Source organism: Vanessa cardui, chromosome 16 (assembly GCF_905220365.1).
Source record: "Vanessa cardui chromosome 16, ilVanCard2.1, whole genome shotgun sequence".
NCBI lineage: Eukaryota > Metazoa > Arthropoda > Insecta > Lepidoptera > Nymphalidae > Vanessa > Vanessa cardui.
The window spans coordinates 11,459,189-11,483,680 of record NC_061138.1 but is presented as its reverse complement, the minus strand read 5'-3'; the positions used below and the strand labels follow the sequence as shown (position 1 = coordinate 11,483,680).

Here is a 24,492-nt window from a genome sequence, read left to right as displayed (position 1 = left end):
AAACAAAGTTTATGTCGTGAAACTTACACTAAATCATAAGTTATTAGAACTAGAATAATTTAAATTGATAGCCAGAAAACAATAAAAAAAATATTTTACTATAATTTGATATATGCAGTTAACTGTAATTAAACATTAGTCCTTAATATAAATTACTTGTTCTACAGAACGTAACTACATAAACAGCGGTACAGCAATCGAAAATTTAGTCTATTATCGTTGAGAGACCGCGTCAGACATCGAATAGTGTTCTTAGTTTAAATCGTCTTACCTTTTCACGCTTCGATGAAAACATAGCGTAAGACAGGGATAGAAAGTGTTTCTTTATTATGTCTTTATTTTTCTTGGTTGGTTTGTTAGCATGTTTCGGAATACATTTAACGCAGTGTTACAAAGTGCCACCGGCGAAATTGGAAGCAATTTATCCTAAAGGCTTACGAGTGTCTATTCCAGGTAATATTTTTAATATAATATCTTTTTTTATTTCACTATAAAATCGAAAGGTTTTAATATATTCGATCTTAATCATGTAATAGTACATGTTTTGCTTTCCTCATAATCCTTCTTTAAATGGGCTGTGATTGTTTCCTAGGTATGACAAATAAAATACATTGTTTTTTTTATTTGCGAAATGGATTTATGTATAATATAATTATATTATAAATGGAATCAGCCACGGTAGTTGATGGAATTTCCACTTCGGATATGCGATTCGTTTTTTTAAAAACGGACAGGTTATTTATATTTTGACGACCTCCGTGGTCGGTAGTCGACACCGGCTTTCATGGGTACGACACTCCGAGGTCCCGGGTCCCGGGTCAATTGCCAGCCGAGTCGATATGTAAAATTATGATTTTTTTCAAAGTTAAATAATGAAGTTTTCTATTTTGTCTTGGGTCTGGGCGTTTGGGGTAACGTCGCTACTTCCAATTTTCTAATCGGAATCTAATAAATGCAAAATACTCAAGTTGCGAATAGAATGAACGAATGATTCAATTACATTGAATGAGTAAATAATGCACTATATACGAGAATTAAAAAAAACATATGTGCGGCAAATCTTAAACTTTATAATATCAACAACCAAAAATGTAAATACATGACAGATAATATTTAATTATAGTTCAATAACTTAAATGTCAATAAAGATAAAAAGGAGGTTGAATAATGTAATAAATGATAATCGAAATTTTTCGTCAAAATTACAATAAAACCTGTTCGGACGATTCGGAATGTAGATTCGACTTGTGGTTCCTCCTTGTAATGACTAATAATGACTATAATAATGACTTTTAAACATACATATATATGTTAAAGTAAACATTTACACCCAGACCTCTTAAGCTCAATTCTGTGGCGAACACATTTTGTATGTTAATTTTGTTTACCTATAACATCAGAAAACAAGAAGCCAAGCAAAACGCAACTTTTATGTGATAATATTATCTACCAAAAACGTCTCCAAAACGTATTGCATCATGTTATATAAGTTTTATGTATATTGTATAATTTTTTTTTAAATTAAACATTTCATATTAATCCTCAACCTCTTTTGAGTGTTCTGTAACGAAAGATACCTACGCTATTACTAAGACCCTACCGACCGTCCCAACGTCTATCTATCACTAGGGTCTACCTTATGAACCGTTATATTTAGACACTTGAAATGTTTACAGATGATGTATTTCTTATTATTTTATTTATTTCTTGAGACTTCGCCAATGATTGCGTGTTCAAACCCAGGCAAGAACCACTGATTGTACATTTGCTTAATCTGTGTTAATAATTCTCGTTCTCGACCTCGAACTCGAAACCTGCATGTGTCTTATTTCATAGAAATTCTGCCACATGTGTATTCCACCAAACCGCATTGGAACAGCATGGTGGAATATGTTCCAAACCTTCATCTCAAAGGGAGAGGAGGCCTTAGCCCAGAAGTGGGAAATTTACAGACTGCTGTTGATTTATTTCTTATGGTCTATATCTGTTAATGTAACAAGAAATACTAAAAACAGAATAAAATTATTATACCATTTTTATACATACGGAACCCTTCGTGAGTCCCTCTCGCCCTTGTCCGGTGTTTAGTTTAATATAATGTAAATTAAACGTTAATTACGTCAATTATATAATATCGAAAAAGCCTAACGCGTTTTTAACGTCTTATATAGAAAAGATTATTAATATTTAATGTAATTATTAATTGAATAGATGATTGCGGTTAAAATTTATTCATTACTAATAGATTAGTTAATTACCTATTATAATTAAGCAATGGAGAATTTATAAAAATACGGTATGTACGTTATTTTCATATTAATATTGTTACGAATCTTGATTAAAATGTTATCATCGCACGCACGATACGCGGAATTATTGGGATTTTTTATTAATACATTCAGCATGGTTGGTAAATTCCCTGTGATAGGAAACTTAAATGCTAGTTTAAAAAACAATCTACATAGGTATTCTCACCTAGATATCTTCTAAAGAAAGCGTCTATAGATACCCTCTGTCAGGGACCCTAGAGTATAGTGGGTACTGTACCAAAGCAAAGAAATACATATTGCTTTAAAAAAGTTTATCAAAATTATTGAACAAAATATATCTATACATATAGTAAAATTGGAGTGCCTGTTTGTAATATTAAAATAGCCCCTTTTTACTCAATACATATGTATGTATAATAAACAATAAATAAATAAACATAAATTAATTGACACGAAAGTTAACATTCTCACAAAACATCCATTAGTCCAGTACTAGGCAAGCCTGTATACCAGTACCAGTGTACCAGATACCGGTTACAGTTTCATACGTATTTAACAGGAGCTCGGACTATATACGATCCCGTAAATAATTATATAATAATACAGCAATATATATGAGAAATAAACAAATATGTAAATAAATAAAAAAATATTGGACAATATCGCATACATTACTCTGATCCTAATGTAAGTAGCTAAAGCACTTGTGTTATGGAAAATCAGAAGTAACGACGGTACCACAAACACCCAGACCCAAGACAACATAGAAACCTAATGATAATCTACATCGACTCGGCCGGGGTCGAACCCAGGACCTCGGAGTGGCGTATCCATGAAAACTGGTGTACACACTAAACGACCAAGGAGGTCGTGTGGTATATATACATATTGGTTTATAAATAAAACAACAATCTGTATAATTGATAAGAGAGCCTGTATAGAATAATATGCAAGTGCTATTTATTGAGAATGTAGCTTGAATATACTCCTTAGTTTAGAAGCCAGTTTAATGGTGCCAAGAAATGTCCAGTCAAATACTTTTTGTTTTGCTTGAATATTTAATTTTTTGATATTTCTTACACTGGTTACTTTATTGTATATGGAGTACCCTTTAAAGGTACTGAAACGTCTCGCAAAAGGAGTGTATGTGGATATATGTGGATGCGTATTACCTCCATTTTGAACGTCGCTTAAGGAGATTTTGATAATCAGCTGAGTTTGTAACAGTTTGATGAACCTTAGCAGCGGTTTATGTATGAATAGTTTTCGCACGCTAAGTACGTCTATTTCCTCAAACAGCTTTTGGATTGGATATCTGAAAGGCTAATTAAGCATCGTTTTATACACTGACCTCTGGGCTCTTACCAATTGAAATAAAGATGTCTTTGGTGCACTTCCCCAGCTTGTAATACAGTAGGTGAGTAGTGACTGAGTTAAAGCAAATTAAACAGACTTTAATATATCTCTCGTTGCTGAGACGCGAATAAGGCCTATATTTGCTGTTTGACGTATACACGATGAAAGTTATTTCATGTGCGTTTTAAAGCGTAAGATGGAGTCAACAATTACGCCGAGGTACCTGACAGTATCAGTGGGTTAAATTGATTTACAGCTGCAGGTATCCACAGAATTGCTCTTGTGTAATTTTATAACGACTGGGAAACGCGGTGATGAAGCCAATTTTTTATAAAAACATAGAAAAAAAAATTAAATATAAAGAAAGATTTTGTATCGATGGACGCTTTTTTTATAATTAATTTTCTTGAGATATATTTCTTCGGTTTATTTTTAATTATACCTTACAAATCTTAGAAGATTTTTGGTTTGTTAAATTAAACTTCGGTTTCAAATAATATTCGAAAACGAATGTAAATAATACAATATGTATTATGTAAAATTATTTATCAGAAAAATTTAAATATAGAATGAAGACAAAGGTCATTGTTCCGTTCGAGGTCAGATTAAATAAAATACAGAATTATCCTGTTGGGTATTTTATGTTTTTTTAAGTAACAAACAGCGTACAATCGAAATAGATGCAGTCAGCTGAAATAACCGGTAAGTTTGGCTCAGCATGTACACGTATAGCATCCTGACCGCAGAACGTAATCCCAACCACGAGAAGAATCGAGACCAATGAACAACTTGGACATGGAATTGACGTCATACCATTAGAATACCATGGATATTCTCCATTAGTTTTCCCATTGATTAAACATAGTAAAGTAAAGTCACAGCCTGGTAAATTCCCACTGCTGGGCTAAGGCCTCCTCTTCCATCAAGGACCCTCTCCTTATGGAACATATTCCAACACGCTGTTCCAGTGCACATGTGTCAGAATTTAAATGAAATTAAACATGCAGGTTTCCTTACAATGTTTTCCTAAACCGCCGAGCACGAGTTGAATTATAAACACAAATTAAGCACAAACTTATATATAGTGGTGCTTGCCTGGGTTTGAACCCGAAATCATCGGTTAAGATGCACGCGTTCTAACCACTGGGCGATCTCGGCTCGGCAATGATTAAACATAAATCTATATTAATATTATAAATGTGAAATTAACTCAGTCTGTCTGTTGCTATTTCACGACCAAATCAATGAACCGATTGATGAAATTTGTTGTAAAGCAAGCTTAAACTCTAAGAACTAGCGCGCACTGGTAACTTTTGTCACGGTGACTGTTTCGTCACTCTTGTCGAGTCCATGAATATGTATGGAGGTGCGCGCACGTTACCACGTGACATTTGTGTCTGCATCTGTACATATTCACGGACTTGACAAGAACAGTGCGCGCTAGTGCCAGGAAAGGATATTGACCACTTTTTTCACCTAACTCATAAAAACTCACCCAAACGCGAGTAAAACCGCGGGCGACAACTCATTCATAAAGCCATACTGAGTTTTGTAACGGATAGGTTGGAACGTCACTATTTAAGATTACTTTGTACTAGCTGTGCCCGCGACTTCGAACGCGTTTGAATAACAAAAAAAAGTTGTTATTGTAGCCTAAGTTACTCATTATTACACCAGTACCAGCAGTGAAAGATCCGTCAAAATCGGTCCCGGAGATTAATTGGAACAAACAGACAGACACAATACTTGAAGGATTTTGTTATACGTACCGTGATTTGTATGCATGCATTTGGTAAAAATCGGTTGTATTAATATTACAAATAGATATATATACATTACATAAGCATAGATTATCTTTGCCAAATTAGTATGGGCAAACTTCGAAAATAGTCTATTTTAGAAATCATCTATTTTAGAGATCATGGGAATGTTCATTCGAAAGTTGTTAATAAAACTAAGATAATGCAACTTAATTAATCTTTTATGCGTTGTCATTTAGGATTATTGCGCGTTTATTTAAACCAATTGACAATCAGATCTATACATATAATAAAATTGAAGTGTCTGTTTTTAATATTAAAATAGACCTTTTTTACTCAATGCATATGTATAAATAGACGGTAGATTTACCAAAATAATATATTTTACAATTTTTACCTTTCTGTCTGTTTATTCCGGCTAAACTCTTGAACGGCTGGACCGATTTTGACGGGACTTTCACCGGCAGATAACTGATATAATAAGTGGCAACTAAGGCTTCAAAAATTTTTTTTGTTAAACTCAAACGCGTACAAGGTCGCAGGCACAGCTGTAAATAGTTTTGACGAAAACAAGCCTTTAGTTTAGCTTCGTTATTTTACCAATATTTATTGGATATTCTGATGAGTTATATTAAATTAAAATTAATTTAAAATACATTTAAGATGATGGATACACCCTCTTCGCTTTCCATGGAAAGCTCAACGAAGAAATGGATGGTCTGGAGGCTGGAGATTGGGCAAGGGACATAACCAAACCCAAAAACGGAACATGGACCTTTAGAGATAGGGAATCGACTCTGAAACTTGGCGATAAAATTTACTTTTGGACGTTTGTCATCAAGGACGGCAAGGGATATAGACAGGACAACGGCGAATGGACGGTTACAGGTATGAATTATAAACATATAAATTAACAATAAAAGTACCATAAAATTTTTCACGGTTTTGTATTTAATACAGATACGTCATACAATGTATGTCGTACAAATACCACCGAAGATATTTCGATTTCTAGAAGCTTCTAAATATAATCGAAGTATTTTGTATCAAAATCATTACCATGAATGTTTATCGATGTTATATTATGTTATGAGTCAAAGTTTTTCTTTAAGAATATCGAAAAGAAGATAGCACTGAATAAAATAAAAATTATAATTAAATTATAGGTTACGTTAATGAAGCTGGTGAACCTGTTACCTCAGAAGGTAAATATCCATCGGGAAGTATTTCAGATTCAATAATATATCCATGTGAATTGTCAGAATCTAAAGTATCTGTGCCCGGATTCGTCTGTAAAGGGCAGTTGCTATTTGAGGATAACTTCAATTCTAGTATCGATAAAGGAAAAATTTGGACACATGAAATTAAATTTCCTGGAGAACCAGTAAGTACCGATTATGTATATTAATTATGGGTAGGCCTTTGTGCAAGCCCGTCTGGGTGGGTACCACCCACTCATGAGTTATTCTACCGCAAAATAACAGTACTCAGTATTGTTGTGTTCCGGTTTGAAGGGTGTTGAAGGAATTTTGACAAAATATTAACTTTAAATTAGTATTTGAAATTTCTGAATATAGGTGATAGATTTTCAACCGATGTACATATATCTACGATATGTTATATATGTGACTTAATATCAGAAGATAAGAGAAAGATAAAGTTTATTTTGATTTTTTTTAATTTGCGTTACGGTAATAGAAATTTAATATGCATTTTTTCTTATAGGATTATCCATTCAATATTTATTTAAATGATGGCAAAACTATTCGCGTTAATGAAGGAATATTGAGCATCAAACCGATAACACTCGAATCGAAATATGGAGATGAACATGTGTATCAGTTTCTGGACCTAACCTATGGGTAAGATGTCTTTTTTGTATATCTATACATATGATAAAATTGAAGTGTCTGTTTGTAACATTAAAATACCCCATTTTATTCAATGTATATGTATGTACATACGGTACATATGCCAAAATAACATTTTTTACAATATTTGTGTGTCTGTCTGTCTGTTTGTTCCGGCTAATCTCTAGAACGGCTGGACCGATTTTGACGGGACTTTTGATGGCATATAACTAATATAATAGTCTTAGGCTACAATAATATATTTTTTTAATTCAAATGCGTACAAGGTCGCGAGCACAGCTAGTTGTACATAAAAATACAGCTTTAAAGGTTTCACTATTGGACTAAAGCGGCTTTCGGGGAGGTTTAGTTCCATCTTTGTGGTAGCCGAGATGCCCGGTGGTTAGAACGCGTGCATCTTAAATGATGATTCCGGGTTCAAACCCAGGCAAGCACCGCTGATTCATGTGCTTAATTTGTCTTTATAATTCATCTCGTGCTCAGCGGTGAAGGAAAACATCGTGAGGAAACCTTAATGTGACAAATTTCATCGAAATTCTGCCACATGTGTATTCCACCAACCCGCATTGGAACAGCGTGGTGGAATATGTTCCAAACCTTCTCCTCAAAGGGAGAGGAGGCCTTTAGCCCAGCAGTGGGAATTTACAGGTTGTTGTTGTTATTGTTTGTTTTGACCAATTACTACCAAGTGAATGCAATCACACGTTTAGCATAGTTGATGTAAGTACACACACACACACCCTCCGCGAAAAAGAAAATGAATTACAAATACACATTATTTTTCTTGACACACATTTTACAATCAGTTTTATACTTCGGCACATAGGTATAAGTAAGTTCCTTAACCATTGAAATTACAGTGATATTATTTTTGTACCCTACGTATGTGTTCCGAACCTTCTCAGGGGGAGAAGAAGCCTTAGCCCAGCAGTGGGAAGATGACAGACTGTTGTTGTTGTTGTACCCTACGAAGATTTTTAATTAACACAAGCTTAATATTTACAATTTTAGATTTAATAAAACAATTACAACTCGTATTTATTACGGGTAGCAAAAGTGTTTGGCTAAAGTTTTCTTTGCTTTGGACTTCACAAATACGCCGTTATCTCTAACTTGCGCTCTTTCGAATGAATCTTATGATGTTCATGCATTATTTTATTTAGACTTACATTTGACTCTTCTATCTAATTCTCTTCTAACTCATATATTTAATTCAACTAATATATTTTATAGCGAGCAAAAAACAAATACAAAGATTGTGATATTTTGTGACAACTTTACGTTTTAACCACCCGTTCAGTTTTAAGAGCTTAGATGGCCCAATGGTTAGAACGCGTGCATCTTTACCGATGTTTTCGGGTTCAAGCCCAGCCAAGCACCACTATATATATATGTGCTTAATTTGTGTTTATAATCCATCTCGTGCTCGGCGGTGAAGGAAAACATCGTGAGGAAACCTGCATGTGTCTAATTTCATCGAAATTCTGCCATGTCTGCATTCAACCCGCATTGGAACAGTGTGGCGGAATATGTTCCAAACCCTCTCCTTAATGGAAGAGGAGGCCTTATCTCAGCAGTGGGAAATGTACCAGCTGTTACTTTACTTTACTGTTTTTTAATTTTTTTCGTCCCTACCACATATTCTTTCCTATTTCCATAAACTGCGTACTGAGTTCCCACGCTAACTTACCTATTTTGTCAATGACGTGTCGACCTGTATTTTTGAATTAGCTATTAATGATGTCACAAGTTCTGACGTCATCTGTCAAAACATTAAAGTGAATTCGTAGTTTGCTCACATTCAATTAACATATGTACGCCTTTATGTGATCATAAAATTATTAATAATTTATCTTTATACGAATAATAACATAAATAAATACGTAGAGTGGGGGTAAGATTGCCAGTAAAATTACATATCCTCTGGGCCAATAATGAACCCAGTTCCTTTGTCATCAGATCTGATGGTGCAAATAAGGCCTTATATTATTTATTTTAATATTAATTATTATTTTATTAAAATCTTACGTATTATTAGTTAAAAGTCTATATTGTGAGTGTTCCGATTTCAATTGATTGGAGACGACTACTAGGAGCGGAGGTGGCCTGGTTAGAAAGGGTGTACCTTAACCGTTGATTTTGGGTTCAAACCCAGGCAAGCACCACTATATATATGTGCTCAACTTGTGTTTTATATTTCATCTCGTGCTCAGCGGAAAACATTGTAGGAAAACTTCTGTGCCTCGGCCCGCGTTCATGCAAATAATTAAACTAAATTCAACGCGCGCAAAGTCGCCGACAGAGCTAGTAGTAAAGGATACGCTATACTACCATTGAGTAATGGTGGCACCAAGACAACACCAGGTTCTAGACAAAACCATGAAAAACCACGACCTTCTCCCAGCGACGTATTTACTATCCTACTATTACAACTTTCAGGTGCACAGGAATTATTGGTACAAGTGAATGTCAACGTGAAGCATTCGGTCCTCAGATCCTTCCTCCCATCATCACCGCCAAGATCACATCGAAGAAATCATTTAATTTTAAATACGGCCGTATCGAGGTTAGAGCGAAAATGCCCCAGGGTAACTGGCTTATACCAGGTAAGAATAATACTGTAAATACTTTAAGGCGTTCTGACTTATCCTATTTTTCAATTTATACATTTGGTTTCGGTGTATTATTATGAGTCATATATTGCCAACATTCAAAATTATTTTGAGTCAGCCTTCCAGAATGTCTATTTAAAGATAAATATTCGTCAATTATTACACCTAACATTGTACATACTACTTAATAAAAATTATGCAGCTATAATATTTCAAAAGACAGCAATATGCTTAATTATTTATATCAAGAAAGTAAATAAAACACAATGTCACCTAAATTACGACATCGATGTCAAAAAACTCATGAACAATATCGGTCAGAGTTCATAAAAAGGGATCTATGAATTTCAGAAATCCAGTTGGAGCCTAAGGAGCGTGTTTACGGTCCCAACAATTACGCTTCAGGCTTACTGCGTATTGCAGCTGTCAGGGGTAACCTGGAGTATTCGAAGAAGCTATACGGAGGACCCATCATAGCTGACAGAGAACCATACAGGTGCTACATCCTTGTATTTATTTCTAAAGAATATAATCTTTGACAACAACAACAGTAACAGCCTATAAATTTCCCACAGCTGGGCTAAGGCGTTCCCTCCCTTTGAAAAGAAGGTTTGGAACATATTTCACCATGCTGTTCCAATGCGAATGTTTGTGAAATTAGACACAAGCAGGTTTCCTCACGATGTTTAAATGAAATGTAAACACAAATTTTAAGCACATGAATATTCAGTTGTTCTTGCCTGGGTTTGAACCCGCAATCATCGGTTGAGATGCACGCCTTCTAACCACTGGTCCATCTCGGCTTAGAATATTGACTAAACTTAAATTATGATGCTGATTGAAAATAAATTAATAAAAAGAATAAAAGAAAAACGCATAAAATAATCCTCTGAATATTAGTTCGATTAAAAATCAATTATATCAGATATTCTGAATGTTGCGATAGTTATTCTCTATTTATTTTTATACGACTCAATATTATTTTTAAGGTCGAAGCATTTGAAGGAAAAAATCGGACTTCAACAATGGAGCAAGAGTTATCATAATTACACATTAGTATGGAGAAAAGGTAAAAAAATTATATAACATTACATAACAATATCATATAGACTAACAGCTCATTCGAATGTATATTATATTATGCATTCAATATAAAAATGCTATAGTTATTATATTCTATGCTAACTACCAAAATATGCATATATAAACACATCAACTGTCATGGTTATAAGTTACATTGTATAATGTACTAGCGACCCGCCCCGGCTTCGCATGGGTTCAATACTGTTACCAAATATAGGTACTACCGGATTTGCTTCAGTATCATCAACTACTGAACCTGTAGTGGAATTTTCACTTAATATCTTTTTGCACCACCAAAAAGTTTCATAATTTTCCCAATCGTCCCAAATTGTTTTACCATGAAAGTCTTCTTTCTTCTGAGTCCTTAGACATATAATTTTAACAACAGTCTTCCCAAATTGTTTTACCATGAAAGTCTTCTGCTTTCTTCTGATTCCTTAGACATATAGTTTAAACAGCGGTCGTCCCAAATTGTTTTACCATGAAAGTCTTCTGCTTTCTTCTGAGCCCTTAGACATATAGTTTAAACAACGGTCGTCCCAAATTGTTTTACCATGAAAGTCTTCTGCTTTCTTCTGAGCCCTTAGACATATAGTTTAAACAACGGTCGTCCCAAATTGTTTTACCATGAAAGTCTTCTGCTTTCTTCTGAGCCCTTAGACATATAGTTTAAACAACGGTCGTCCCAAATTGTTTTACCATGAAAGTCTTCTGCTTTCTTCTGAGTCCTTAGACATTTGGTTACAGCAAGCGGTGCTATTGATTGAGGGTGTGCTTTTCTTGATTTTAATATGCTTAACCGATTTTTTTTCCTGATCAGATTTGTTAACGAAATTTCGGAAGATTCTCACTTCAAAAAGAGTTCAAGCATAATATTGTTTGTCTTTTTAAGTATCTCGGACGTATCGTTTTTCGACTGAATCAAAGGAGTCAGCTATGCAAAATGTTAGGGATTTATCGGTTTTAGCTCCGATCGCCATCATTGTTTCATTGTGTTGCTCGATTGTTGTAATTATCGATTTATGTTCAGATCCAGCTATTTCGCAAACAGACTTGGAGTGGATTTATAACTTTTTGACCAGGTTTCATTAATTATAGAACAAGATATGTACGAGTAGAACCAATTAGCACCGATTTATCGGTTTTTTAGTTTTTGAGTTCTGGTGAAAGGGTGAGTGAGACTGTATCTGCACAATATACGCCACATATTGGTTCCGAAGGTTTCTGGCACGTAATCATTGTTGGTAAATATTTATTGCATAAACGACGACCATTTACCACCAGTTAGCCTATTTGCCATCATATTTCAGTCAATGCAGAAATTATCTACCCCGAAAAACGGATCCCAAATATAATTTTTTATTGAGGATTGCAATTAGAATATGTCATTGCGAGATTTTTTGATGATTAATACTTTGGTAATTTCACTTCAAATCACTTTGATTATTAAGATTTTTTATTTAATAATATATCTTTTATATTAATATACATAAATTCGTAAATGCTATTTGCTCACTTAAAGTGTGTTAGGTAATTGTCCCCGCTAATTCACGGGTTCCTCGCTTAAATCCTGAGTTGTACTCTTTTATTTTATTATGAGATTTGTTTTTGAAATAGGAATTTCTCGGACGACCTCCGTGGTCGAGTAGTGTGTATACCGGTTTTCATGGCTACGCCACTCCGTGGTCCCAGGTTCGATTCCCGGCCGAGTCGATATAGAAAAAGTTCATTAGTTTTCTATGTTGTCTTGGGTCTGAGTGTTCGTGGTACCGTCGTTACTTCTGATTTTCCATAACACAAGTGCTAGCTACTTACACTGGGATCAGAGTAATATATGTGATGTTGTCCAATTGTTCTCTACCAAGGAAGCATGACGAAGAGTATTATCATTATACTGAAAAGAACCGCCAAAAAATAAGCTTGTTATGATGATATATTAACCAACTACTACAAACCCACACACACACATTTCCTAGAAAATTCCTGATAAAGAAATAACTATGTTTCTTGTTTTAGATGGCATATCTCTTTATGTTGATGGAGAAAAATATGGTGATATTTCTCCAGGAGAAGGCTTTTCGCCTGATGCAAAAGAAAACGGAATAGCGGCTGCTTCGCAGTGGGTCAAAGGAGCAGCAATAGCTCCCTTCGATGAAATGGTTTGTGATATGCACCTCTTTAACGTTTATTTTGCTTAAACTTGGTCAATGATTTATATTAATTTACAGCAATCAAAATGCTTCAAATAGTTATCATAAATCGAAGCTAAAAAAAAAAACAGAAAAAATCACAAGTGTGCACGTATATATTTTTTTTTAATTCCAATGTGTAGTACTTCAATTATTTATAATTTAGTTAACGTAAGATAATCAAAGACTTTAAAGTCTAATAAGAACTCTCCTAAAGAAAATAATACAAGTTCGTGTAAAAGATAACTTTAAAAAAATATATTTCGGAGCAGATTTTAATATTGTTTGTTGAGCTAAGGCCTCCTTCTTGAGGAGAAGGTTTGGAACATATTTCCACCACGCTGTTCCAATGCGGGTTAATAGAATACACATGTGGCAGAATTTCTATGAAATTAGACACATGCAGGTTTCCTCGCGATGTTTTCCTTTACCACCGAGCACGACATGAACTATAAACAAAGATTAAGCACATGAATATTCAGTGGTGCTTGCCTCGGTTTGAGCCTGTTTTCATCGATTAAGATGTACGCGTTCTAACCTCTAAACCTCTAAATGATTATATTTTTGTTTCAGTTTTATATCTCATTAGGACTATCCGTGGGTGGTATAAATGAATTCCCGGATAGCCGAAACAAGCCTTGGACTAACAATTCTACGAAGGCCATGCTCAAATTTTGGGAAGGGCGTGGCCAGTGGATTTCAACCTGGTTCGAAAATGATATGGCTCTTAAAGTGGACTACGTTAGAGTTTTTGCCTTATAAATAATATTATTATAGTTTGTTAAATATTACACATACTCGTATACAGTCTTCAAGAAGAGACATATTTTGTATAATAACCAAAACCCATAGTTTGCAAAAAGGTCTTCTAAAATTAGTTTGTCGAACACTACAGTGTAACGGCTCCAACAGCTGTCACCCGTATTCCATATTCAAATTAGTTTATAATGAATTCAATAGATTTTCAATTCATTTTTTAGTAATAACGTTCCACAAAGTTCGATATTAAATAACAGCTCAGTTGTATTGACTTATGTGTAATTATGACAAAAATATAATATTTATTTCCGTCTTTTTTTTACCAATAAAATATCTTTAATTATATCTGTTTTATTTCTTTATGTACGTGTGGTGCATTATCAAATCAAAATAAACTTTATTCAAGTAAGCTTTTAAAAGCAGTTTTGAATCGTCATTTAAAAATTAAGTGAAACTACCACCAGTTCGGTATATTCCTCGATGTTAGCAAGTACATAGAAACTTTTAAAGAATACAAAATAATTACTAAAAAGTAAATCAACTAAGTACATCCAATAAATACTGACTAATCAAATAATAAGACAATAACTGAAGTTGATTGTTTAACATGTAAAAAACGACTTCACTTCTAATTAATTGTCTTAATACTTACCATTTTAGAAAATGTCATAAATAAATAATTTCAAAACGCTTTGTATTAAATACATTTACCAACATATAAGCAACTTTAATAGTAACGTTATCACAATAAAAGAAAAACCTTGACGTTAAGGTTATCACGTCATCTGTGTACCTAAACAAGAATAGATTCCATATTTAAAATAATAACAGATGCTAATAATTATTGGCAAGTTATAACAAATTAATATTGCAATCAATGAAAATGATCTTTTGGAGTTTATTCGTATGTTGTGCTTTTGGACTCGTGAATAGTATTGACGTCATAGATATAGCTAACGCTTGGGGAACGGATCCATTGGGAATTTTTGTTTCGTGGCGTAGTATATATTATTCATCAAAAGCTGACGTCACCGGATATAAGGTAATGTAACATTTAATAAGTATTCAAAATCATTGAGTTCTTTTCAAATTCTGACTCTGTTATTAGAGGATTCTTATAATTTAGGTCAGGATATGGACCGTCAAAATGGATACTGAAAAGAAATACGATTTGGTTAACGCTGAACAATACCCTGGCTTGATCCAAGACGATGTTACTCTTGAGGTAAGTACATTCCTTGTAACCCATCAACCAAAAAAAATACGATAGCCTATACTAAAATATCTACCTCAACTAAACTTTTAATCATAGCACAATTCCCATGTGCATATTTCCAGTTTTAGATTGATATAAGTAGTTTGCACACGGCACTGCAAGTTTTATTTTCACTAAAAGTCATATCGAGTACTACGAAATAGCAGCACATCCACGCATTGTACATCGAAATGTCCATACGCCGCTTGTTCTGCAAAAAAACGACCACAGTTTAACTCACAGTTTATCGAATACCCACCGGACTTGTCAAACAAACTGAATAAACTTTCATATGCAGTTCGCAGTAGCAAATAGTTGGTTGCCTCACGGGATGCTTTTAAACATGAATATGTTGAGTTTAAACCTACTATAAAAATGTGCGATGTTATACTTTAATCACAGATACTAGAACATGACATTTTAATTCGGATGGCTTTTAGCGATTCAACCATGTACGGAAATATTATCTCTCACATTGTCATGTCTTATACTAGTGGTGTTTGTTAAATAATCGTGTGAAAAATGAGTTTCTATACAGAATTTTATTATTATTCGTCTAGTAAAGTTAAAAAAGAAGGCATTATCATGCATCCCTTTTCTTCTATTCAGTCAAGATTTCTCATATTGATTGGAACCAAAACCTGCTTGAATTACTGGTTACACAATGGATTTATTTATTCCGAAGCTTTTGCTTATCAAGTCTGTTTAAATACACATAAACTAGATGATGACTCAAAGACAATTATAATATTCTCATTTAGTCTTATTATGCCTTTTTATTTTAGAAATACCAGGTAAATACTACATTAAGCAGAACTCCGAGAGAAATTATAGTGAATGGGAATCTTCAATCACAAGTTCTCATTACTGACGTAGAATATAACGTTGTATATGAACTGCGACTTCTAGCGTTTAAAAATGATATCGAAGGACCCATGTCTGAGCCCAGAAGGATCAAAATCGTTAAAGGACCCGGATACCACGCAGTTATCCAGAAAATTTCAAATGCTTGTTTGATTTCAGTACCCAATGTGTTACGTCACAATGGCGACGACTACCCATTTGTTCAGGACTCATATATATAATGTTCATCTTATTTAAACTGAGCATTTTTATAAAAACTTCAGGAATACATTTTTGCCGAAACTTTTTCTATACGGGCTCGATTATCCCTCAAATCAGAACCCAATAAAACTCAGTATTGCTATTTGGTGTCAAGTGGGTGAAGCCTGCCCAAGGGGACTTGCACATAGCCTTACTACCAAGTTAAACACATTCTGCGATTTCATCACATCTTCAAACTCTTTCTTCTTTCTTTCATACTGAACCTTTCTCCTCTAAAACATCTGTGCCATCAGATATTATCAACATGCTCAATCTGACACGTTTTTAAAAGACTCATTCATGCCCACTTGTATTTACAAATCGTTTAAATACTCATTAATTACTTCTATGTTTATATGGCTATAAATATTTTGGGTACCTATGTGCATATACTATTTGTTTTGTTTGTTAGAGACATTTTTACTTAATTATAGTGTATTATGTTGTTTCTTTACTGTTACTTTCCTACTTAAATGCTTTTGGTCCAAAATATTTTTATGAGTTGTATTGTATAATAAAATATTGTTAAAATATTGTATAATAAAAAAATGTACATATGATGTATTTTAGTTATATGTACCTATTTTAAAATTTAAACTGTAAGATAATTATAATCAATGCCAAAAATATCTGACAATGTGTAAATATGACCAAATTATTTTAATTGAAGTTTTATATTAAAAAAATGTTTATGATTATTTATATGCATGAAGATGAAAATTAAATTAGCAAAACAATATTTTTTTGGTTTTATATTATAAACCTTCCAACACCAAAATCAATTTAATCATAACTAACAACTATAGCACAAAAAAATACTTATATAACTCTTAGATACAATATACACACAAGACAAAAAAATATATATTGTACATTCACGCACACATAAACATTTTATTATAATTTGATAAACGCACGATGATCTTGAGGCAAATGAACGTCATCACATATTATAACCTCATAAATAAACAAAGACTTACAATGAATAACGTGCGTGCAGCTATAGTTTTTATAACCTTAATTTTACAAGAAATATACACACAAAATATAACGGACTACGTGCTTCCAGAAGTAACTATCCAAGCATTGAAACCCAAGGGCTTTCGAGCTTTTATACCAGGTAAATTATTTCATATAATCTTTAATATTGACTAGGTATTTGACAAGATATGAAGTAGGTATGTTCAATCGGAGTAAGATAAGGTTTGTCACCTTAAGATCTATTTTCGTGTGCTCAGTATGAGCGATAATCTGCTTTACCGATCGAGATTGACATATTGCGTCGCAATTATTTGATGTTTAGATTCAAAACGTACAAGAGTTAAAGACTAGATAAATTAATCTGAAAACGAAGGCTTTCTTATTCTGACTGTACGATCGATATAGGTTATTTTTATCTATTTTTTGTCTATTCTTTTGTTTTTAAAGTGAAGTAATTGTGATTAATATTCCATTATATTGCCTAAGACGCAATGATGTCATCATAAATTTAATATGGTAACATTTGTCTTTCGTGTTTGTTTAATTTATCTACAATTATTTAACAAAAAAAATTATGTATTTTTTTTTGTCTATCTGTCTATCAATAATTATGTATATTTTTATGTCTAAGCTGCGCCATTCATTTTATGGTTTGTTTATATGGATAAAGCTCTCAAGGTCTGTCATAAGATCTAAAGGTTAAAGCGTTTGATAAGCCATGATATTTACTTGTAGAAAAATAATGCTATTTTTTTATTAGCTTTACCCGTGATTTCAGGCCCATTTCAATTTAAAAAATATATATTTTTATAGCCTAAGTTACATCTTATTACATCAAGTATCTGCAAGGGAATGTCACGTTAAAATTGGTCTAGATCTTCCAGATATTAGCAGAAATACAAAAATATACAAAAATTGAAAAAAAAAGTTATTTTGATATATATACTACTATCTACGCATACATACACGTTTAGTAAAAAGCGGTAATTTTAATTACAAACAGACACTCAAATTTGATTATATATATATATAGATTACATTTATTTCTATATTAAATCCCTCAGGAGATCCAAGAATAAATTTACTTCATATTGAAGCGAATTTTTATGATGATCTACAATACGTCGGTCATGTTAGAGAATTCGTGACCAAAGAGACCAATGGAAGGTGGCTGTATGAAGATCATGTGTCACAACTAAAAGTTGGAACCATTGTGGTCTACTACGTGTTCGTGGCCTTACGTAGGGGGGAACTGGATTATTCTAACAAGTTTTTGGCTTACGCTGTTAACGGTTATGCAACTGGTGGAAAACAGCACAAAATAACAGGTAGGTTAATTTTATGTTATTTTAATATCGTGAGGAAACCTGCATGTGTCTGATTTCTTAGAAATTTTGCCACATGTGTATTCTACCAACTCGCATTGGAGCAGCGTGGTGGAATATTTTCCGAACCTTCTCCTCAAAGGGAGGCCTTAAGCCAGCAGTGGGAAATTTACAGGCTGATGTAATTTGATGTATCGCACTTTATTTGGATATAAATAAAAGAAAACTTTTAGAATACCAATAAAACCTCATTGGTCGGTCTTTCTTACGTACGTGGACGTTGTTCATTTTCTAAACTTATTCCTATTATGTTATTTGTAGAGTTAAAAGATCCGGACGACTATAGTGCTCCTTCAACCGTAAAAAGCGAGTGTCGCCCGACGGTTACTCGTATCCACGGTAGATCAGCTTGCGCTGGTCAAACGATATTTGAAGATGACTTTGATATTCTCCGAGAAGACCTGTGGCAAATAGATCAATATATTCCAAAGGACAATCCGGTTAGCAGTCTTTTCGTTGTTTCTTAATTGGAAGTATTCAGCACAATTAGACAACTTTACCAATCATATTAAACAAATTTGACACAGAAATCCCCAGTATTCTGTCTTGAATGAGTTTAGAGAATTAAGGAAGTATACCGTACAAACTACGAGAATTCAAAAAAATATACTCAGTAGGATTTGCGGAGTATTCACTGAGTCGATGTTTAGATATAGCTATCAAGGTAATTATTATACGAATCATGAGTGCTGATAAAGATAGTACTCGAAATGTAACCCCAATATATTTGGTGGGCTTTGTACTACCACTAAATCTTCACCTATTTATTCCATTCGCCAAACGGCAATGTTCAGGATTGCTGAGTTTCGGTTTAAGAGGAATTGACATCTTACTTCCCAAATTGCAGATGCAGTGCATTCCTAATAGTAGCTATCATTTTAAAAAAAATCTGTATTGTTTTATTCCAGGAACATCCATTTATATCTTATCAAAAGCTGCCCTCAAATCCCGTTGTAAAAGTAGAAGATGGGACACTTAAAATTCAACCAATACTTCAACAAAATTTACCTGGTTTCACAAATAATTCTTTGTTTTCCAAAGTATTGGATCTACACGATGGGTAAGTACAAATCATACATTTTAACATACATTTTAATAATACAAATAAATGAACAAGTCAAAAGAAAATTGCCTGTACTGATAATAAATAAATGTGCGGAAGTAACTTTGTCTTAGTATCTATTGCTATTTCATGGCTAAATCAGCGATCGAAATTTGGTGAAGTTTGGTATAATTATAGCCTCAAATCCACGGAGAGTAATGTGTTTTTTATGCCTAACGCATTGTGAACGCAGGGGGCCAGTAGTTCCTTATAATTTATCAAACAAAGTCAAATATCTTTTTTAGTAATTTAACTTCTTGGATTAGTACTACATTAGCATTAGCTGTAGCGGTTCATTCCAGAATCATCATCATTGACACAGAATTTTTCAACATTCATCATTATATCAACAAATTTATAATAATTATTGAATGGTTATGAATTATACACCTACATCATCCTCGTGAATCAATTCGTCAGACGCGGCGTTGCCACAGGGAATAGTTCTTTTGCATATTATGTTATGATTATGCTGTAACATATACTTCATAAGTCACTAATAAAAAACCGTTAATGCAAAATCGTATTTGATAAAAACAACATTTATAATAGTTTTTTCAACATTTATTTGAACAATTTAAATTTTTAAATGTATTATATCACCTTTCAGATGTACGGGCAGCGTCTGCAGTACAAAAGGAAATGGCCTGGAGATTCTTCCTCCGGTCGTCAGCGGTAAACTAAGCTCGAAATTCTCCTTCACTTACGGCATTGTGGAAATACGTGCCAAGATGCCGATTGGAGACTGGCTTTATCCAGGTTTATAGTAAGCAAGAAATTTACCGCTTAGATTAAGTATGATTCAGTACACTTTTTTTACACTTACACTACACTAACAATTACACACCAAAACAATTTCTCCAACTATTTATTATATTTGTTTGTTTCTTCGAAAAGTGTGTGAGGTAAGCGACCTAACCTATACGTAATTACAATTCCAACAACGCATCCAAAGCGTTTTACTTCCTCATTCCTGATGCGCACAACGAATATGCTAATAATCATACCAACATCTGCTAGAAATGTCATTTTTCCGGGTATTTTTAAACAAGAATTAATAGGTAGGTATTATTTACAAAAACACATGTAATATCGATTGTATCAGTGAATTGATGATTGTATTGAAGCATAGGCCATATAAAGCCATACTAAATTTACTTGGTGGCTTTGTGCAAGCTCGTCTGGATAGGTACCACATACTTATCTGATATGTACCGCCAAAAAACAGTACTTAGTATTGGTGTGTTCCAGTTAGAAGGGTGAGTGAGCCAATGTAAAAACAGGCACAGGAGACATAACATCTTAGTTTCTAAGGTTGGTGGCACATTGGCTATGAAAGGAATGGTTCATGTTTCTTACAGCACCATTGTCTATGGTGGTGACCACTTACCATAAGGTATCCCAAATTATGCTCGTCAGCCAACTAATAGCATAAAAAATATCATTTGTTATCACTATATAGTATCAAACAAAGTCACTTTCTTTGTCCCTATATCCCGATGTATGCTTAAATCTTTAAAACTTTTAAGTAACAAATTCTGTAATACATTTATTCTCAGCCATGCAACCGAGCGAAGCCAGGTCGGGTCGCTAGTGTTGAATAAAATTCAACCTACTTTCCTAACCTATATGAATTCAAAATTTAATACAAGTTTACATAAGGAGTCAATCAATGAATGTTTAACTGATTTGATGTAATGCCTTTTCCAGAACTTCTCCTGGAGTCGTTTACGAAAAAATATGGAACCATGAATTATGCCTCCGGCGTTTTGAAGATTGCTACAGTTTTTGGGAATAAGCAATTAAACGAACCTCTCTTCACGAATAAAGTAAGTTTATTTTTTTATATTCTGATTTCGCAAGACTATCAATTCTAAAGTGCTACAGAAACTATTAATATTATTCAAGTAGGCTCATAAACGCTCATAAATTTTAATTTGCCAAGTTATTACTATTAAATTAAATTTAAAAGCTACCGCCTGTTTGGAAAGTAGATTCAACCGAGAAGAATCGCCAAGCAACAGTAGTTACTCATATCCACAATTTTATTTTTAGAGCATGTCAGTTATCAGTTTTTTTTTTATATGACCATATTTTTCCATTCATAAAACTAGTTGTCTCTAAGAACAAAGACATTTCATTATATTTCGCTGATAGACAAATAGCTTCATGAAAAATAGTTCGATACACGGTTTGTGTAAATTTCATACGGTGACAATTTCTATTGGCACCTTATGAAACCTTCTGGCAGTGATGACCACTTCATCTGACATCTAGTGATCCAATTGACTGTCCGCATACCAAGGCCATGAAAAGAACTTCCACTAAATGTTCCACTGATGGGCTCAGGCCTTATTTTCTTGTAAGGAGATGATTGTTGGATACTATCTCAGATACTAATCTGACAGACACAGGTTTTCTCACTGCTATTCTTCGTCCATGAGCACGACATAATACTTGCAAGGATGACATAAACTTTGTTTAATATAGTATATAATATATCTTCCACAGTTTCTAAGAGGAATGGCTTTAACGAATGCCATTTGTAAGCCTGTTCGTGACGATATCAAAGAATATCTCAACGGTACTTGGAGCGATGATTTCCACGTTTTCTCTGTCAAGTGGACACCGAGTAAGTATTGTTTGATTAAATCGTTCACTTAACGGTAAGCGCTCATCATCAACAATTTTTCGGCTTTGGGCTAAAATTTATCACGAGAAAATTGTAATATTTCTATATATGTTATGTATATGTTTAAAGTTAATAGAATTTTACATAATTTGACGATCTCTAACAAAAACTAACAACAACAACAGCCTGTAAATTTTCCACTGCTGGGCCAAGGCCTCCTCTCTCTTTGAAGAGAAGGTTCGGAACATATTCCACCACGTTGTTCCAATGCGGATTGGTAGAACACATATGGCAGAATTTCTATGAAATTAGATACATACGGGTTTCCTCAGGATGTTTTCTTTCAGCACCGTGCACGAGATGATTATAAACACAAAGTAAGCACATGAATATTCAGTTGTGCTGGCCTGGGTTTGAACTCGTAATTATCAGTTAATTGCCGCGTTGTTACCACTGGGTCATCTTGCTACAAAAATAGAAAAATAATAAGAAAACAATGTTACAGATTCTATAGAACTATCTGTTGATGGAAAAATATGGAGTCGAGTCCGTCCAGGGAAATATGGACTGCGGTCTTGGATGCCAATTTACTGTCGGGATAAATGGCTCAGGCTACTTAATGGCGGTGGCAAGATGGCGCCCTTTGATCATTATGTACGTAGTTTTAAAACTATAATATTTTCATTCGATGTCTTGTAAGACAAGATGAATAGTTTTAGTATGTATGTATATTCAATTGGAATTAAAATTAATACTAAAACATGTAATTATTTAAATTGCATATATTTGACAATTGACTCCAAATCCAATTACTAGTAAGCTGCGAATTTTTTTTAAATGTTCTACAAAAGACTCGTGAGTGACTTTTTCTTAGCATTTTTTTCACTCTTTTTGTCGTAAAAACCTTCTACAAAGTATTAGAAAACTTAAAATAAGAGATGAATGAAATCAGCAAAGTCGTTCTGAAGGGAAATGGGGTTTCATTTTTATGTATGTATTTCCTTGGCTGTAAAAAATAACCAAATCTTACATTATTAAAGTTGCTTTTTTTATACGTAAAGCTATAATGTGAAATCAAATTTTTGCTCGCTATTAAATAAGGCCTGTTTAATAGCACTTTATAATAAAGTATATGAGAATGTAATATTTAGAAAACAGGTCCGTATCGATTGGACGATGCTTAGTTTTTAGTTTTAAAGTGGTGGAAAATTTCTCGTAAAAATATTACAATCTATGGTAATATTTTTATCGAAACCGTAACAGCGACGTAGAGTACTATTGCAAAAAAGTGTTTGGTTTTGCAATCATTAAATTGACTAAAATATTTGAATTAAAGCGTAATTATTGTTTGTTGCAGTTTTATTTGAGTCTTGGTTTGTCCGTCGGTGGAACGGAATTCCCGGACTCATTGAAAACAAGTGACGGCAGACCCAAGCCGTGGATCAATCTCAACCGAAAAGCAACATTGAACTTCTGGAAGGACGAATCCAACTGGCACCCAACTTGGACCCAACCCTTGATAATTGATTATGTAAAAATCAAAGCACTATGATTTATTAGTTAATTTATTTGCTAAAATTATTTTAGTCTTCACTTTTAAATTTACATTTATTATATTCATTTTATTATATATTAAGATATAAATAGAACTGTAAATGTAATGATGTAGAAATGTACAGTCAGAGTAAGACAACCTTTTTTTCAAAGTCATTCCTTTATGAAGTTTTAAACAATTAGTACATTTTGAATCTAAACATCAAATAATTGCGACGTAACATATCATTCTCGATCAGTAAAGACACACGAAAATAGATCTTAAGGTGACGAACCTTTTCTTACCACGACTGTACAATGCCAGTCTCTATTCGTAGGGGTGAAATATTTTTTTTGCTAAATAAATGTGTTTTTGATTTTTATTCCTTTATTGAGTTTGCTTCCTTAACACGTTAAACAATAACTTAATAGCTAATAGTGAATAAATTATTACTGATCGATATTAGCAAATATATAGCTCGACTAGATGTTTTTGATACTTACATTCATATGATTATTAAATGTTAAAACCATTCGAAAGTATTTTTTTAAATTAAGGCACATTTTGTATAAATCGATTTGCAATGACTGCAGAATATG

The 24,492-nt window shown here is 33.5% G+C and overlaps 3 protein-coding genes across 3 annotated transcripts; all 3 read left to right on the top strand.

The window, feature by feature from the left end:
- The first annotated feature begins 204 nt into the window (after positions 1-204).
- On the top strand, positions 205-14,245 carry LOC124536479 (beta-1,3-glucan-binding protein-like). The gene is made up of 9 exons (XM_047113030.1): positions 205-453; positions 6,050-6,274; positions 6,553-6,770; positions 7,112-7,248; positions 9,697-9,863; positions 10,221-10,365; positions 10,859-10,938; positions 12,969-13,111; positions 13,715-14,245. Exons 1-9 carry the CDS (start codon positions 330-332, stop codon positions 13,901-13,903), a joined length of 1,428 nt encoding a protein of 475 aa, XP_046968986.1. The 5' UTR covers positions 205-329; the 3' UTR covers positions 13,904-14,245.
- An 80-nt stretch (positions 14,246-14,325) lies between these two features.
- Positions 14,326-16,928, top strand: LOC124536481. Its single transcript, XM_047113033.1, has 3 exons — positions 14,326-14,942; positions 15,027-15,125; positions 15,941-16,928. Exons 1-3 carry the CDS (start codon positions 14,778-14,780, stop codon positions 16,238-16,240), a joined length of 564 nt encoding a protein of 187 aa, XP_046968989.1. The 5' UTR covers positions 14,326-14,777; the 3' UTR covers positions 16,241-16,928.
- Positions 16,929-17,161: 233 nt separating this feature from the next.
- Positions 17,162-24,432, top strand: LOC124536475 (beta-1,3-glucan-binding protein-like). The gene is made up of 9 exons (XM_047113027.1): positions 17,162-17,379; positions 18,305-18,568; positions 18,887-19,065; positions 19,534-19,685; positions 20,338-20,486; positions 21,438-21,556; positions 22,239-22,359; positions 22,865-23,013; positions 23,717-24,432. Exons 1-9 carry the CDS (start codon positions 17,178-17,180, stop codon positions 23,909-23,911), a joined length of 1,530 nt encoding a protein of 509 aa, XP_046968983.1. The 5' UTR covers positions 17,162-17,177; the 3' UTR covers positions 23,912-24,432.
- The last annotated feature ends 60 nt before the right edge of the window (positions 24,433-24,492 follow it).

Coding starts and splice junctions, on each gene's coding strand:
- LOC124536479 (XM_047113030.1), top strand. CDS start 330: ATGTCTTTATTTTTCTTGGTTGGTTTGTTAGCATGTTTCGGAATACAT. Junction 454..6,049: donor CTTACGAGTGTCTATTCCAG/GTAATATTTTTA, acceptor AATACATTTAAG/ATGATGGATACACCCTCTTC. Junction 7,249..9,696: donor TTTCTGGACCTAACCTATGG/GTAAGATGTCTT, acceptor TACAACTTTCAG/GTGCACAGGAATTATTGGTA.
- LOC124536475 (XM_047113027.1), top strand. CDS start 17,178: ATGATCTTGAGGCAAATGAACGTCATCACATATTATAACCTCATAAAT. Junction 20,487..21,437: donor TGGAGACTGGCTTTATCCAG/GTTTATAGTAAG, acceptor TGCCTTTTCCAG/AACTTCTCCTGGAGTCGTTT. Junction 22,360..22,864: donor CTCTGTCAAGTGGACACCGA/GTAAGTATTGTT, acceptor ACAATGTTACAG/ATTCTATAGAACTATCTGTT.
- LOC124536481 (XM_047113033.1), top strand. CDS start 14,778: ATGAAAATGATCTTTTGGAGTTTATTCGTATGTTGTGCTTTTGGACTC. Junction 14,943..15,026: donor CTGACGTCACCGGATATAAG/GTAATGTAACAT, acceptor CTTATAATTTAG/GTCAGGATATGGACCGTCAA. Junction 15,126..15,940: donor AAGACGATGTTACTCTTGAG/GTAAGTACATTC, acceptor TTTTTATTTTAG/AAATACCAGGTAAATACTAC.